Source organism: Salvelinus fontinalis, chromosome 12 (assembly GCF_029448725.1).
Source record: "Salvelinus fontinalis isolate EN_2023a chromosome 12, ASM2944872v1, whole genome shotgun sequence".
Classification (NCBI taxonomy): Eukaryota; Metazoa; Chordata; class Actinopteri; order Salmoniformes; family Salmonidae; genus Salvelinus; species Salvelinus fontinalis.
The window spans coordinates 30,950,320-30,967,190 of NC_074676.1; the positions used below are offsets into that span (position 1 = coordinate 30,950,320).

The window sequence follows — 16,871 nt, forward strand, 5'->3', positions numbered from 1 at the left end:
ACACAGGGCCGGGCAGCAGGGGTGGGCACAGCTGCACGAGGGGGCACTGGGCCTGGGAGGCATGAAGGTGCACAATTCAATGATCCCCCTCTATAGGGAGGTACAAAAGAAGACTATAAGAGGCTATAGGAAAAAGGAGAGGGGGTAAGAAAGAGAGAGAGAGCAGGAAAATAAGATGGAGAGAGCAAGAGAGAGAGAAAATTAGATGGAGAGAGTGAGAGAGAGGGAAAATTAGATGGAGAGAGCGAGAGAGAGGGAAAATTAGATGGAGAGAGCAGGAGAGAGGGAAAATAAGATGGAGAGCGAGACAGATAAAAAAATATATGGACACCTTGTTGTGGAGCAGGTCCCACATGCGTTGCAGGAGGGCAGTGAGCAGCTGTCAGCAGGATGTTGACAAACTGAGACACCCAGGGGCTCGGTCTTGGGTCACAGAGCACATTAAGCTCAAAGGAGAGAAGTGCATTTTTAAGCTGACTTGCAGTTACACTTGTGGAGGCTAAGAACATCATAATATACACAACTATGTGCAGATGGACTGGAAAGAAAATCAAGTAGTGACAATTCTGTATTATTTGGTGGGCTTATTCCGGAGGCGTCCAAAAGTCTCTGGCAGAAGCTCCTGAGGATCATGTTCTCCACCTGAACATAGACAGGATAGACAGACAATGTGAGAGACCAAAACAGTGAGTGTGGCATCAGAAATAACTAGAACGACAGACAAATAGAGTAGGAAACGAAATAGTTGAGACAGAGCAGAGGAGAAAAACAGTAGAAGAGAGGGAGAAATGCAGAGACGGGAGAACAGTCGGCAGTTCCTGGCATTCCTTCCAACTTTATTGTGCAGCTTAGGGAATTCGACTGATCTACATGAAGCTTGATGATTGTCTGGCCAACCAGTTCCTCAGCACATTCAGGGAACACAATACTCAGCGTGTGGGAGATCCTGGCCAGACAACTCTGTCAAGTCAGAGATAATAAGACTGGTTTGATTTGTATGTGTGTATGTGTTTTTGTTTAACTATTTGAACAAACAACTGGAATCAACATACACAAAACATCTGTATCAGACTCAAAGCGATAACAGAAAACTGTGTGGTCAGTCAGTGGTTGTATGGCTGTGAGTGTGAATACCAGAACTGACTTTTTGAGTGAATCTATGAAATTTATCCTGATATCAGGCTTTACATGCAGCTGACCGGACAGAGACAAAGAATACAATAGCTGGACAGAGCATGTGAACACACCATTCAATAAAATCCATTCATTTTAAAGCAAGAGAGCATAAGTCTTACCACATGTGGAGTTAGGAGGGCAGGGAGAAAACGAGTCGGGAAATATGGCCTTCTGAAAATGCTGGAGTAGGAAAAGAGTGCTAGTGTGGTGACACATAAAAACAGACACAGTGCAGAACACAATACGATATGTATCAGTCATCAGTACATTGATCTCAATAGGTGATTTGTGAGAGTTATGCAGCATGTTGATGCTATATTTTAGGGTACCTACAAGGCCTCCATGATGACTGTGGCAGATATCCTTCCTGTGCTCTCAAACAAAGAGACTGCCTTGTCCACATCCTGACCCGCCTGACACTGGGGCTGAGAAGGCAGATTGCACACAAACACACAGACTGATACACACATAATTAATACATGAAAAACATGAATTGAAGAGATGGCACACAAATACAACCAGCAGAGGGCGCTCAAACCTGCACAAGAGCTCCTGCCCTAGAGACATCCTCATAAAGGCCAATCTCCTGCAGACAGAGAGAGGGGGACCCTGTTTATACATCTGGAGGAGAGGAGATGAATGAGGAGATGAATTAGCTGCTGAATGAGAGTGTTTGTCGTATGGTAAATCAACCAGTCAGAGTTAGTTACATTGGAATAACTGGAATGTCTCAGCTGGTCTATATACGCCTCACATACTGGTTCAGTGACTCTCTAGGCCCTACCTTCAGGTCAGCCAGTCTGGTCTTGGCAAGGGAACCAGTCAGACTAAAGGCCCAGTCCAGCAGTAAAGTGTTAAAGCAGAGCCAGAGTATCTGTCACCTGACCTTCAGGTACTGCGGGGGTCAAAGGACACTATGTCCGACAGGAACTTCAGCAGGAAAACCACAGACTTCTTACTGTTCCAATGGTAACTGCTGGCACTGCCGAAACACATCCAGGAAGACAGGAGAGAAGTCAACTTTGTCTGAGGCCCAAACATAAGAAGAGAGGGGACCAACATATTGGTATTCTAGTAGCCACTAACTAAACTCTGAGGGGACTAGCCTTAAACCACTCACTGTACGAGGGGAAAACACCAGGCCCTTCCAGTGCACCCTTACGGGCCAGGAGGAAAGCAGTGATCATGTTCTCCAAGTCAAGGGCTCCCGAGTGGTGCAGCGGTCTAAGACACTGCATCGCAGTACTAGAGGGAGTCCCATGGGGCGGCGCACAATTGGCCCAGAATCGTCCAGGTTAGGGGAAGGTTTGAACGGGGGTAGGCCCTCATTGTAAAAAAAATAATTTGTTCTTAACGGACTTGCATAGTTAAATAAAGGTTCAATTAAAAAAAGACCCCTCAAATGCTGAGCTTAGGAACCTGGACAGGAGCTCTGATGTACAAAGAGAGAAATGTCATTTTTATTGATTTATTTTACCCTCATTTAACTAGGCAAGTCAGTTAAGAACAAATTCTTATTTACAATGACGGCCTACACCGGCCAAACCCGGACGACGCTGAGCCAATTGTGCGCTGTCCTGTGGGACTCCCAATCCCGGACGGTTGTGGTACAGCCTGGATTCTAACCAGGGTGTCTGTAGAGACGCCTCTATAGCACTGAGATGCAGTACCTTAGAACGCTGCACCACTCGGGAGCCCATAGGAGCACTGTTGGAAATAACTAACTAACTAACTAACTAACTAACTGTCTGTCTGTCTGTCTGTCTGTCTGTCTGTCTGTCTGTCTGTCTGTCTGTCTGTCTGTCTGTCTGTCTGTCTGTCTGTCTGTCTGTCTGTCTGTCTGTCTGTCTGTCTGTCTGTCTGTCTGTCTGTCTGTCTGTCTGTCTGTCTGTCTCTGTCTGTCTGTCTGTCTGTCTGTCTGTCTGTCTGTCTGTCTGTGTGTGTGTGTGTGTGTGTGTGTGTGTGTGTGTGTGTGTACCTTTGAGGCTTGGCTGTGTGTTTGGATTGTACACAAGCAGGGTGGAGAGACAGGAGAGCACATGCTTCCAGTTAACCTCATGAGTCTCCAGTACTTACTGCAGTTGAGACAGCAACTCCTCTACCTTGAATATTACTGCCAACTAGGACAGAGAAAGAGAAAGGGTTAGATGTTATATCACACCCCAGATACAGTCACATCACAACTCTCTATTATAAGGTTTACACTTGTTATTCTATAGACCGGTTTTAACATACCCTACTGTAATTTCACAATGTCCTGTAAAAACACCCTAATGTCATAACTCACACCCACAGGTACATCATCATTAATTTCAGATGTATGTGGTCAGTCACACACATACACACATGACCTCACAAACAACTACATGACAAAATACATATTTGGAAGAGCAGCTCACATTAACCAGACATGGTAATGTATTTATAGATGTACTAAGGTATTTATAGATGTTTCTTTAGAACAGAGCAGAGCACCAGCCATGTACATTACGAAACAAGGAGGTCAACAGTATGCAGGGTTTATCAAAGCCCCACTCTCTTTGCATGGCAATGGCATCAGATACTATGTAGAATATAGGTAGAGGAGAACACCGATGAGATAGATGATATAGATGGCTGTTTTACAAGAGGCCCTATATTAAAGAGAGATGTCAATGATAACATATTCTGTGATTTTAACTTTCAGTCTGTAGGTGAGTGTATGAGAGAGAGTGGGAGAAGAAACAGCGCAGTGCATCAGGTGACAGACACACAACACAAGGAAGCATCAAACATCTGTACCCTTTTCCAACAAAAAGAGATACATACCAGGGAATATTATGGATTGATATGTATGTTCTATAATTCTGTTTGATTAGCAGCCTTTTCCACTTCACCATCATTCAGCTGCTGTTTCACCAGACTGCAGGGTCTGCTTGCTATGCTAAGTATCCAGCACACCTAAAAAAAAACAACAACACAGGCTCAGAAATTAATATTAGCAGTTGGATGAGATAAAGCCTCTGTCTATTGAATGCAGTTTCGAGCTGCAATGAGAGGGGACATTCAAACTCACAGGAGAGCATGTCATCCAGCACTGAACAGCAAACCAGGGAGAGCCTCCTGCATGGTCTCGTCAAAACCAGCTCGCACCAACACCGTTACCACAGCTGCAACACAATACGTAGTTGGATGTATACAGACTGATTTGAGGTGAATGGCAGATAATAATATATGTACAGTTTATTTAGAAAGTATTCAGACCTCTTCCCTTTTTCCACATTTTGTTACGTTACAGCCTTATTCTAAAATTGATTACATAATTTTTTTACCTCAATCTACACACAATACCCCATGATGACAAAGTGAAAACAGGTTTTTAGAATTGTTTGCTAATGTTTTAACAATAAAAAACAAAATACCTTATTTACATAAATATTCAGACCCTTTGCTATGTGACTCAAAATTGAGCTCAGGTGCATCCTGTTTCCATTGATCATCCTTGAGATATTTCTACAACTTGATTAGAATTCACCTGTAGTAAATTAAATTGATTGAAAATTATTTGGAAAGGCACACACCTGTCTATATAAGGTCTGACAGTTGACAGTGCATGTCAGAGCAAAAACCCAGCCATGAGGTTGAAGGAATCGTCCGTAGAGCTCAGATACAGGATTGTGTTGAGGCACAGATCTGGGGAAGGGTACCAAAAACAATTTTGCTGCATTAAAGGTCCCCAAGAACTCCATCATTCTTAAATGGAAGAAGTTTGGAACTACCAAGACTCTTCCTAGAGCTGGCCGCCCAGCCAAACTGAGCAATCGGGAGAGAAGGACCTTGATCAGGGAGTTGACCAAGAACCTGATGGTCACTCTGACAGAGCTTCAGAGTTCCTCTGTGGAGATGGGAGAACCTTCCAGAGGGACAACCATCTCCGCAGCACTCCACCAAATCAGGCCTTTATGGTAGAGTGGCCAAACGGAAGCTACTCCTCAGTAAAAGGCACATGACAGCGCACTTGTAGTTTGCCAAAAGGCACCTAAAGGACTCTTAGACCATGAGAAACAAGATTCTCTGGTCTGATGAAACCAATATTGAACTCTTTGGCCTGAATGCCAAGCGTCACGTCTGGAGAAAATCAGGCACCATCCCTACGGTGAATCATGGTGGTGGCAGCATCATGCTGTGGGGATGTTTTCAGTGGCGGAGACTGGGAAATTGGTCAGGATTGAGGGAAAGATGAACGGTGCAAAGTACATAGAGAGCCTTGATGAAAACCTGCTCCAGAGCACTCAGGACCTCAGACTGGGGTGAAGGTTCACCTTCCAACAGGACAACGACCATAAACACAGTCAAGACAATGCAGGAGTGGCTTCAGGACAAGTCTCTGAATGTCCTTGAGTGGCCCAGCCAGAGCCCAAACTTGAAGCCGATCGAACATCTCTGGAGAGACCTGAAAATATCTGTGCAGTGACGCTCAACATCCAACCCGACAGAGCTTGAGAGGATCTGCAGCAAATAATGGGAAAATGGATAATGTTACAGGTACATTTCCATTTCACATTATAAGTTTACAAAACCTGTAGGCTGCCACTCAAAATAAAAAAATACAGTAAGAAATGCATAAAGTTTAATAATTAATAATACATTCAGTATTAACACAAAAATAAATTCCCTCCAACCGCACCGATCCTACATGTATCCATCCAAAAGTATTTTATGAAATCAAACTAATAGCAAATTATTTTGATTGAATGAATCTTAACACAATGAACAGAGGCAATTTTAATGACCATCTAAAGATCAATCTCCTCAGACAGGACATGGGACAAACAGATCAATGTATTATCAGGGTTGGCAAGGCTAACATTTCAGTCTCTGTCTATCTTGCTGATCGATCCATTGAAGGTAAATGGCACCAGCTAGTCCATTAGAGCTACACTGTCACTGGGATGATGAAAATGTCTGCGACAGCAGTAATGTGAGGTACTACAGTTTATTACTCTAAACAGACACATTCTTTAGTCACTGAACAGAATGTTCCTCTGTTAAGTTGTTCCTGACAGCACCAATGCTGCAAGAACATCGACTTGAAGGCAATTTCAGTACAGCTATGACTATGAGCTATCCATCCATACCGTCGATGGACCAGATGAGACTAGTCCTGATTCATAATTGTATCTATCTCTATTTTGTGTGAGAATGGCTCATATGCAAAAGTTTGAACATAAGATGAGAGAATTGTATGCCCTTCAGACAGTCTTCCTTTGTTTGTCGTTCCAGTGAATAGGCATACTGGAGATACAAGCACACATGAATGAGAATATTTTTGAGGATTTCCTGTGAATTCTACCCATGTTTTCCTGGACACCCTGGCACTGCGGCAAGAAACCTGTTCATAGAAGGGGAAAACAACTCATTCAAATGTAATCCCATCTGTCTCATGAATATTTAAGTGTTTTTTTTCCTATTGTGTCACTAAACCACAGCATAGGAAGTGTAAATACTGCAGTTGCTGGAACAGTGTCAGGAAATCACCTGTCAACCTGTAAAGTACAGTGGACACTGTTACCTGGGAGAAACAATCTGAGCTGTCGCTCAAGTGGACGTGACACTGTCCTTGCACCCACAGCAGGTACTTTCACCCATTTCTCTAATGGAAGTGACACTTTAGGCATTTCCTCAAAGTACAACTTACAAAGAGGCACTTTGCTTAGTTTGCGTACGATTTTACAAACCACACAGCTCATATGGTAACCTCATGGCTCTGTAGCACCAAGAAGAGAAATATCATACCAGGTAAATTAGAGTATATAGTGTGTATCTGTGAAATAGTTTAGGCCCTATGTCTCCGTCTGTCTCTGTGTAGCAGAATACGAGGTGGAATGCATGGGCTGAAATCTGTGGTTATCAAAGGTCAAATTACCATTGCAAGTGAGGCTGAGCAGCTGTAGAGCCTTTCATTGAAATTACAGACAGGGGATGCGTGGCATTGAGAGAGGGAAAGAGACATGCATTGAGAAAATGATGACTCCCATTGGTAGTGGCATGATTATAACTCACCATGTGAATTTACATAATTTTCATGCAAAGCTTCAAATCCTTAAAATACCTTTGCCTAAAAATAAGTCTAACAGCAGGTATATTAATTAAATGGACAATATGTTGTGCATCTGAGTGTTATTGATATGCAAGGCTTATGACACTGTACAGGAGGGTCCAGAACACAATGTAAGCAGAGTCATGTAAACATTTCCCAACGGCTTCAATGTGTGTTAATCCATTCGTTTTAGATTAGGGTTAGTTGCGATTGGAAAACAAAAAAGGTTTTCAGTATATGGCAATTTGTAATGGAAACACAAGATGGACTTGCCTCAAAAATATTCTAGGATTTTACTATTGTTTCCCAAAATACAACTTTACCCATAAACCCCTACCTGTTTTCCAATAGAAAAGTGTCAATAATTGACAGGAATAAGGAAACAGTTAAGGATTTTGGGGGTAGTTGAGTTATATCTTCATTTACGGTTTTAACTATCACGTCTCATTTACAGGAAAACAAAATACTGTGGCTCCCCACTGCGAATATTGACAAAGCCCCTTCAAACAACGGAGTTCAGCCCATAGACTTCAGCATACATGCTACTTTCCTGAGCTCCCACGTCTTGTGCCAAAACCAAGCTCCAATGCCATTTCCCACTACAAATGCACAGAGAAACACAGTAATTAAAATACTTGAGTGGTGTAAAAGGGAATAACACTTACAAAAATGCATTTTACAAAATGTTCACTCCCCTAAGGTGTCAGTTTAGCTTTTGCCAGAAAATGAATACATACAGTGCATTCGGAAAGAATTCAGACGCCTTGACTTTTTCCAAAATCTGTGTTATAGCCTTTTCTAAAATGGAATCAATTGTTTTCCCCCCCTTCACTTTACACATAATACCCCATAATGACAAATCAAAAACTGGTTTTGAGAATTTTTTGTAAAAAAAAACAACTCTAATATCACATAAGTATTCAGGTCCTTTACTCAGTACTTTGCTGAAGCACCTTTGGCAGCGATTACATCCTCGAGTCTTCTTGGGTATGACGCTACATGCTTAGCACCCCTGTATTTGGATTTGGTTTCTCCCATTCTTCTCTGCAGATGTGTGGCTGCACAGCTATTTTCAGGTCTCTCCAAAGATGTTCGATCGGCTTCAAGTCCAGGCTCTGGCTGGGCCACTCAAGGACATTCAGAGACTTGTCCCGAAGTCACTCCTGCATTGTCTTGGCTGTGTGCTTAGGGTCATTGTCCTGTTGGAAGGTTAACCTTCACCCCAGTCTGAGGTCCTGAGCACTCTTGGAGCAGGTTTTCATCAAGGACCTCTCTGTACTTTGCTCCATTCATCTTTCCCTCGATCCTGACTAGTCTCCCAGTCCCTGCCGCTGAAAAACATCCCCACAGCATGATGCAGTCACCACCATGCTTGAACGTAGGGATGGTGCCAGGTTTTCTCCAGACATAACGCTTAGCATTCAGGCCAAAGAGTTCAATCTTGGTTTTATCACACCAGAGAATCTTGTTTCTTATGATCTGAGAGTCTTCAGGTGCCTTTTGGCAAACTCCAAGTGGGCTGTCATGTGCCTTTTACTGAGGAGTGGCTTCTGTCTGGTCACACTTCCATAAAGGCCTGATTGGTGGAGTGCTGCAGAGATGGTTGTCCTTCTGGAAGGTTCTCCCATCTCCACAGAGGAACTCTGGAGGTTTGTCAGAATGCAGAGTGACCATCAGGTTCTTGGTCACCTCCCTGACCAAGGCCCTTCTCCCCCAATTGCTAAGTTTGGCATGGGCAGCCAGCTCTAGGAAGAGTCTTGGTGGTTCCGACCTTCTTCCATTTAAGAATGATGGAGGCCACTGTGTTCTTGGGGGACCTTCAATCTTGCAGACATTTTTTGTACCCTTCCCCAGATCTGTGCCTCAACACAATCCTGTTTCGAAGCTCTATGGACAATTCCTTCGACCTCATGGCTTGGTTTTTACTCTGACATACACTGTCAACTGTGGGACCTTATATAGACAGTTGTGTGCCTTTCCAAATCATATTCAATCAATTTAATTTACCCCAGCTGGACTCCAATCAAGTTGTAGAAACATCTCAAGGATGATCATTGGAAACAGGATGTACCTGAGGTCAATTTTGAGTCTCATAGCAAAGGGTCTGCATACTTATGTAAATAAGGAATTCCTGTTTGGGACTTTTAATAAATTAGCAACATTTTCTAAAAACCTGTTTTTGCTTTGTCATTATGGGGTATTGTGTGTAGATTGCTGAATTTTAAAAATTGTTTTATCCATTTTAGAATAAAGCCGTAACGTAACAAAATGGTGAAAAGTCAAGGGGTCTGAATACTTTCCGAAAGCACTGTAGGCAGCTATTATGACTGTATGAGCATATTTCAAGTCCAACACCTGCCGAAAACCATGTTCATTCCAGTCATAACATGCCCTCTCACACAAAGACCTATGAACTACACACAAAAAAATATTGAAAACTACAACTTCTATTTCAGGAGTAAAAAGGCTTAGAAACATTAGACCTTAAAAAAGGTAACCACATAACATGCAAACATAGATGTGTTATGAGATTGTTTTAACACAAATGCAAATACACAATGCAAAGAGACATGCAAATGTCCTCACATTGGCACACACAAAGAAACCTGTTAATCAGTCCACAAATATTATGCACAGGCAAATATTGTCACGGAAACACCCTCAGAAACAAAGGTACTGGCTATATTGCTCAGCTGTGCTGCAGCACAATCTTTACTTTAGTACTACGTCTCAGTGTTAAGATTCCTTCTTTAAATAAAGATCCTCCTTGGACAAACTCAAGACTGCTTTTATGAATGCTTTTATTATGTCTCATCTTTATAAAGTACATGGACTCCTAGAAAACCATCTTTGAATCCAGAACAAAAAAAATTGTAACAGTACTTTTCAAACACCACACATTTCCATCCGACAAACAATCAGTTTTCAAAACCATTCCCATTCCTTTGACACATAAACCTCTTGTAAACATGATACAAATCAATAATTTCAATTACAAAAAATGTTTTATAGAAAAATATATTTTCTTTTATAGGTATTTCTCTTCTTCGGCCTATTTACATGAGGTACTCTTCAGTACAATCTCATAAAAAAAATAAGAAAAAAACAGGGTTAGCGGGAAAAGGCCTTTGGTTTCAAGAATTTTCTATTTTTTTTTTTAAATGTCCATTCGCTGTCCTGTGTACAGTGTCAATGTCAATGATTGTTTTCATATTGTTGTGTGTGATTTGTAGCCAACACTCTGGGACCTCCACAGGTTTGGTTTAGAACAGAAACTCTGTCTACAATCAGGTTTCAGTCCGGGTGGTGGGGGTACAGAACTTCCGATGGGCAAAGTGACCGAGGACGATGAGGAGCATCTCAGAGGTGCTGCTGAGCGCCACTATGAAGGGCGCTTGGGACGCAAAGTCAGCCTCCGCCCGCCGGAACGACAGCTGCATAACCGCCAGCGCCAGGAGGCTGTTCTGCACCCCCACCTCAATACTGACCGTCTTCCTCTGTGGCACTGCTAGTCCTGCCAGCTTCCCCATCCCAAACCCTAGCAGCAGCCCAAACAGGGGCACGGTCACCCCCGCGACCACTATCTGAGGTCTCACGTTGGCCAGGATAGACGCCCCCATCTGGTAGGCCATGAAGATGCCACCCACGATGAGCACGAAGCTGAAGGGCCGGATCAGTGCAAGCAGTACGCGGGTCAGTTTGGGCAGACGTAGCTTCACCAGCATGCCCAGGGAGATGGGGATGGCAATGAAGAGAAGGGTGCCCAGGATCTTGATAAAGGGCACGTGGAGGGCAGCGTGGACACCCAGTAGCCTGCCATACAGGGCAGAGGACAGGGGCATGGCTGCTGCAGCTACAACTGTGGACACCAGGGTCATGGAGATGGCCAGGGTGACGTCCCCGCCCAGTAGCAGGCTGTAGAGGTAGCCTCCGCCGCCGCCCGGGGCAGAGCATGTGATGACCAGGCCCAGGGAGAGGGCCTTTGGCAGGGAGCCCAGCCTGGACAGACCATAGGCGTACAGTGGCATGACCAGGAACTGCCCTGCGACCCCCAAGAGGAGAGGCACAGGCTTCCGCAGGAGACCCCTCAGCACCTCTACCTCTACCTTGCACCCGAAGGCACACTTGTTGATGAAGATGAGCGGCAGCAAGGCAAATAGGACAGGGTTTTCAGAAAAGTGGGACAGCACGCCTGACTGTATGAGCCGGGCAGCTGGGTCATCCCTGCCAGGCGCAACCCTGATGCAGTAATCTGTCCTTTCTTCAATTACAACAGGGAAAGAATCCTGGTCCAACTCCAATAGCTGGATGAGCAGTTGTGCCCGACCCGGCAACCCAGACCTTATGCTGATAATGAAACTCTTCACGGGCCCCGCATGACTGTCACTTACATTCAGGATGGAAAGAACCTCCGAGTCCAAGGAGCTTACATTGACCGTCTGCTTCCAGCTCTCGCGGCCCTTCGTACTTACGGCGCTTCGGTATTGACTGGAGATTACAATCACGCCCTTAGTGTTTTCGGGAAACTCAAATTCTTGGGAGGTCCCGTCCCCGATTTGTATATACCTTCTGTTACTGTCGGCCGTCACGTTCATGTTGTTGTTGTCTGTCAGGGACCTGCCCTCCGTTGGCGGATCTGTTCCTCTCGTTATCAAGAAGAGACAACAGAATCCAAATAGCGTCCTCATTGTTAGGTGCGCCGCAAATACACGCTGCTCCCCAGCCTGCGACCTCCCCAGTCCGTATTAAACCACCTTCCTTTTACAGAACGCGATAAAAACTTCTCAGATCCCCTGATACAATAGCTACGTAGGTAGCGGGGTCTACATTCCTTCTGGTACCCATTTAGCTTCACCCGTGTTCTTGCTCTCTTTCTACCGGAATTTAAACATCACCCCGCCCCATCCGACTTGAACGCTGCTTAAATAAAAAAAATAAAAAAAATGCTGTCATATTTGACCGATATCAGAAGATTCACGACTCATTTTTTCGTGCTAAGAAGAAACATATGCCTCGGCGAATCGTCGCCTCGCGTTCCGGTTTTTATTGTCTCTGCTTGATGCCAACTGTCACCACCGCCGTTTCCCCCTGATTTCTTCTCTTATTTCACTCGCTCGCTAAGACTTATTTTAATCCAATCAGAGAAGCCCCTAGCGTTAACGCTCTTTTTTGTTGTCGCGTTAACTCTCTAGGTCCCTTACCAAAATAAGCACCAACGTCACTTGAGAAAAATCTAATTGCGGGGGTGTTCTTTCTTCCATGCGTGGGCTGCATTCTCAGCATCATAGAGGATACACCGTTTATTTATGGGGGAGGACCCACTGCAAAATGCTGTGGTCATGTTATGTTGACTAAAGGAAAATGGTGGAGTAAGATTAACATAGTCCAAAACATATAAACTGCAGTTCATTGTGGCTGGAGGTATTTTCCTTTATTTAGTTATTCTGCCCTTGCAAAAAAAGATTGCAGTTTTGAAACTGCTGTAAAAGTGCAGTAACTACAGTCGACTGTGGTATTTTGGAAGCAGTAATTGCTGAATTATACTGCACTGTAACTGTAGTTAGACTTCAAAATTACTGCAATCTTTTTTGTAAGGGTGGCATCACACACACACACGATTTATGCAATAAATAATGCATTTAAGCAGGGCAGGGGGGCTTGTTTTCTTATACTGAACAAAAATACGCAACAATTTCAAATATTTTACTGAGTTACAGTTCGTATAAAGAAATCATCAATTTAAATATATTAATTAGGCCCTAATCTATGGATTTTACATGACTGAAAATACAGATATGCATCTGCTGTTCACAGATACTTAATTTTTGTAATTTTTTAAGTAGGGGCGTGGATTAGAAACCAGTCAGTATCTGGCGTGACCATACGCTGCCGTACACATCGATCCAGAGCATCCCAAACATGCTCAATGTTCTGGTGTGTATGCAATCCAGAACTGAGACATTTTCAGCTTCCAGGGAATTGTGTACAGATTCTTGCGACATGGGGCCATGCATTGTCATGACGGCGGCGGATGAATGGCAAGACAATGGGCCTCAGGATCTCGTCACGGTATCTCTATGCATTCAAATTGCCATCAACAAATACAATTGTGTTCGTTGTCCGTAGCTTATGCCTGCTCATACCATAACCCCACCACCATGGTGCACACCATGGGACACTCTGTTCACTAAGTTGACATCAGCAAACTGCTCACCCACACAACGCCATACACGTGGTCTGCGGTTATGAGGCCGGTTGGACGTACTGCCAAATTCTCTAAAACAATGTTAGAGGCGGCTTACGGTAGAGAAATGAACATTCAATTATCTGGCAACAGCTCTGGTGGTCATTCCTGCAGTCAGTATGCCAATTGCACACTCCCTCAAAACGTTAGACATCTGTGGCACTGTGTTGTGTGACAAAACTGCACATTTTAGAGTGGCCTTTTATTTTTCCCAGCACAATGTGTAATGGTGCACCTGTGTAATGAGGTGCACCTGTGTAATGATCATGCTGTTTAATCTGTCAGGTGGATGGATTTTCTTGGCAAAGGAGAAATGCTCACTTACAGAGATGTAAAAGAATGTGTGCACAAAATTTGAGAGAAATAAGCTTCTTCTACATAATGGAACATTTCTGGAATATATTATTTCACCTCATAAAACATGGGACTAAAACTTTACATGCTGCGTTTATATTTTTGTTCAGCGTAGTGTGTGAGAGGGGGAGCACCTGGTATGTTTGTCGAGCAGAAGGGTGGATTTAAGGTGTTCAAGCTAGTCTGTTCTAGTACCAGATACATAGGCGGAAATCCCAGGGGGGACGGGGGGGACACGACCCCCCCATCTTGGGAAAAAGATGATTTGTCCCCCCCAATATATCACTGTAAACATAACTATGTAATTTCAATAATATTAATAATACGCAATGAAAGCACTTGCTGATTATAGACACTTAATAGCGCATTTAAATTTCAAAAGATTGCGACCCCCCCCGCCCTTTGCCTCACAATGGTTTGATCCACTGCCAGTTCTTTAGCTGGCAAGGTAAAAAAAGGGTTCGTATCTACTGTCCGAAAGGGACATGTACGTAACTGACGTGAGGTTAATTCAGTCAATCCATAGCAGGTCCATAGCAATGTTATTTATTTATTTTTATGTTGGCAGGGTTCACACACTAGTTGAATTTGCAAAGCTAGCGCGCAAACTAAAGCAAACATTAACTATCAAGCTAGCTAGTACCTATTCCATTTATGTGGCGTCGTCAAAGATGGAATCTTTGCTATCGTCAGTTTATTCCAAGATCAGCATGCAGCTGTAGTGCTTCGACGTCCCTGTGATAAGGTTAGCAATAAACTGAAGTCCAAACTGAACAGAACTACACTCTCTTCTACCATTGTCTTAAATATATATAATGGTCTCGTTGCAAAAGATAAATTGTCGCTAGTGAACTTTTTTTATTTTATTTTATTTCACCTTTATTTAACCAGGCAGCAAAGATTATAGCAAACACACAGAAACGGAATTGGTGCTCGCTAGCTTTACAAATTCAGCTATTGTTGGAAGCCAGCCAATATGAAACAAACTATTTAAATTACAAAAGGTTGCAGCATGTGTTGTGTAAATGTGTGTGTGTGCAGCTAGGCCAGCCAGCCAGCCAGGTAGAAAAATGGCTGAAAAAAGTAAGAAGACGGACATCAGAGTATTTGTCAGTACACCAAAACGCATAGTAAGAACTCTAGTATCCTAATATCTCAAAGACTAGTTGATAAAATGTTCATAAGAAAGAAGTAAAATGCTAATGGAAATGTTTCACAATGATGTCATTAGGCAGAGCAGGCAACAGATGGCACACAGACAGCAGAGCTGGGGACAGATATGCAGGGACAGATTGGCAGACAGGGAGTCTCAGGTAAGTTTGTTGAGTCTTTGTTTGGCAACATTATGAAAGGTTCTCAATTTTTTTGACTTGTAAAATAGGGACATAATTGGAAAATGCCATGGATACCCCCACTCTCAACTTAAACTGGTGACTAAACTAAGATTTGTTTACGGCAATGGTATTGCTGTTGTGATTAATTGTGTAGTTTTGGGTACCGGTAGTTAGGAGTACGGCAAACACCTTATTTATTTTCTAGGAGACAGACTGAGTCAGTTAGGGTGGTGAAAGGGAAAGAGCCAGGGAGAGAGACTTCAGAGGACAGTGTCACAGCCACGGCAGGACCAAGTGTCACCCTTGTTGCCAGCAGCACCAGTATAGGGGACAGTGGCACAGCATTGTCCAGTTACCACAGTGATGGCACAAAACCATATCAGCCACACCCATAATTTATAGAACCGCAAACTCTTGCCAACAGAGTGTTGACGTTTCAAGAGAGATGGTTTTGCGATTTCCCCTGGCTACATTATAATCCATCAATAAAAGGAGTGTTGTGTTTTCACTGTAGCCAAGGGTTTTCAAGCCAGCCATCTTTTGGCCAAAGAGCTGATGCTGCCTTCGTTAGTGCAGGATTTAGGAACTGGAGAAAAGGCATTGAAAAATTCACAGCACATCAAAATTGCCAAACCCACCGCCACTTTGTAATTGTAACAGCACACCAGCTAAATCCAATCAGTGTCCAGTTATGTCCAGCGCGTGGGGTAAACAGCAGGATGACGCAAGGCATTGCTTGATGAAAATTGTTAGTTCGGTGCGGCATGTAGTAAGACAGGGACAAGCCTTTAGAGGCCACACGGATGACAGTGGGAATTTATACCAGATTTTGAAACTTAGGGCAGAAGAGGATGATCCCATTTTACTGAAGTGGTTAACAGAGCGTACCACAATGTACACAGGCCCCAAAGCACAGAATGAAATTCTGAACATCATGGCCAATAGTCATTCGAGGCATTGCAGCTGAGATTAGGTCTCTTCCGATTGTACAATTTTCATTAATTGTTGATGGTACTCAAGATGTCTCTGGTGCTGAACAGGAGAATGTCTGTCTGCGTTATGTTGACCATGACCTTGTCCCTCACAAGGAGTTTATGGGGCTATACAGGGTGTCGGAGACAACAGGCGAGGGCATTGCGAAAGTGCCAACTGATGTGTTGTTGAGGAAACCCGCAAACATATGCTCGGTTCTTTTGTTCAGTAGTGTGTATAGCAGTGGTTCTCAACCTTTTTGGGGTACTGGAACCCCTGCATATTTTGAGGCAAGGCAGGCAAGGTTTTGAGCGGTCCTCAGGGACCTCCACCCCCTTTATATTATATGTAAACTTACTGGAAACCTTGTGGTACTGACTACATTCATTACACTTTTTTATTTCACGGACCCCTTGCAATTAGTCCATGGACCCCTGTTTGAGAACCCATGGTGTAATTGATAGTTGTTCTTTTGTTTAGTAGTTTTTAGTACACTTACAAATGATTTATTTCATGTTATTTTATTTAAAATTGCATACTTTGTGCGACATACTTGTCCATAGCTGCTGTTTGAAGAGTTGAGACACTGACTGAAGGATATTTTGGTTGATTTATTTGGGTTTTTCATTGAAGTAGTTATTTTGCTTTTAGAACTGTACTTATTTTAAGCTTTTTGTTCTTGCAAAGATATTGTAGACTCAGGCCAGGTGGA

General features: G+C 43.4%; 1 protein-coding gene across 1 annotated transcript; it reads right to left on the reverse strand.

Annotated features, from left to right (window-relative positions):
• Window positions 1-5,768: 5,768 nt before the first annotated feature.
• On the reverse strand, window positions 5,769-12,564 carry LOC129867154 (P3 protein-like). Its single transcript, XM_055940365.1, has one exon. It carries the CDS (start codon window positions 11,941-11,943, stop codon window positions 10,543-10,545), a length of 1,401 nt encoding a protein of 466 aa, XP_055796340.1. The 5' UTR covers window positions 11,944-12,564; the 3' UTR covers window positions 5,769-10,542.
• Between the last annotated feature and the right edge of the window lie 4,307 nt (window positions 12,565-16,871).

Bases quoted from the DNA above. Each gene is read 5' to 3' on its own strand.
- LOC129867154 (XM_055940365.1), bottom strand. From the start codon at position 11,943: ATGAGGACGCTATTTGGATTCTGTTGTCTCTTCTTGATAACGAGAGGA.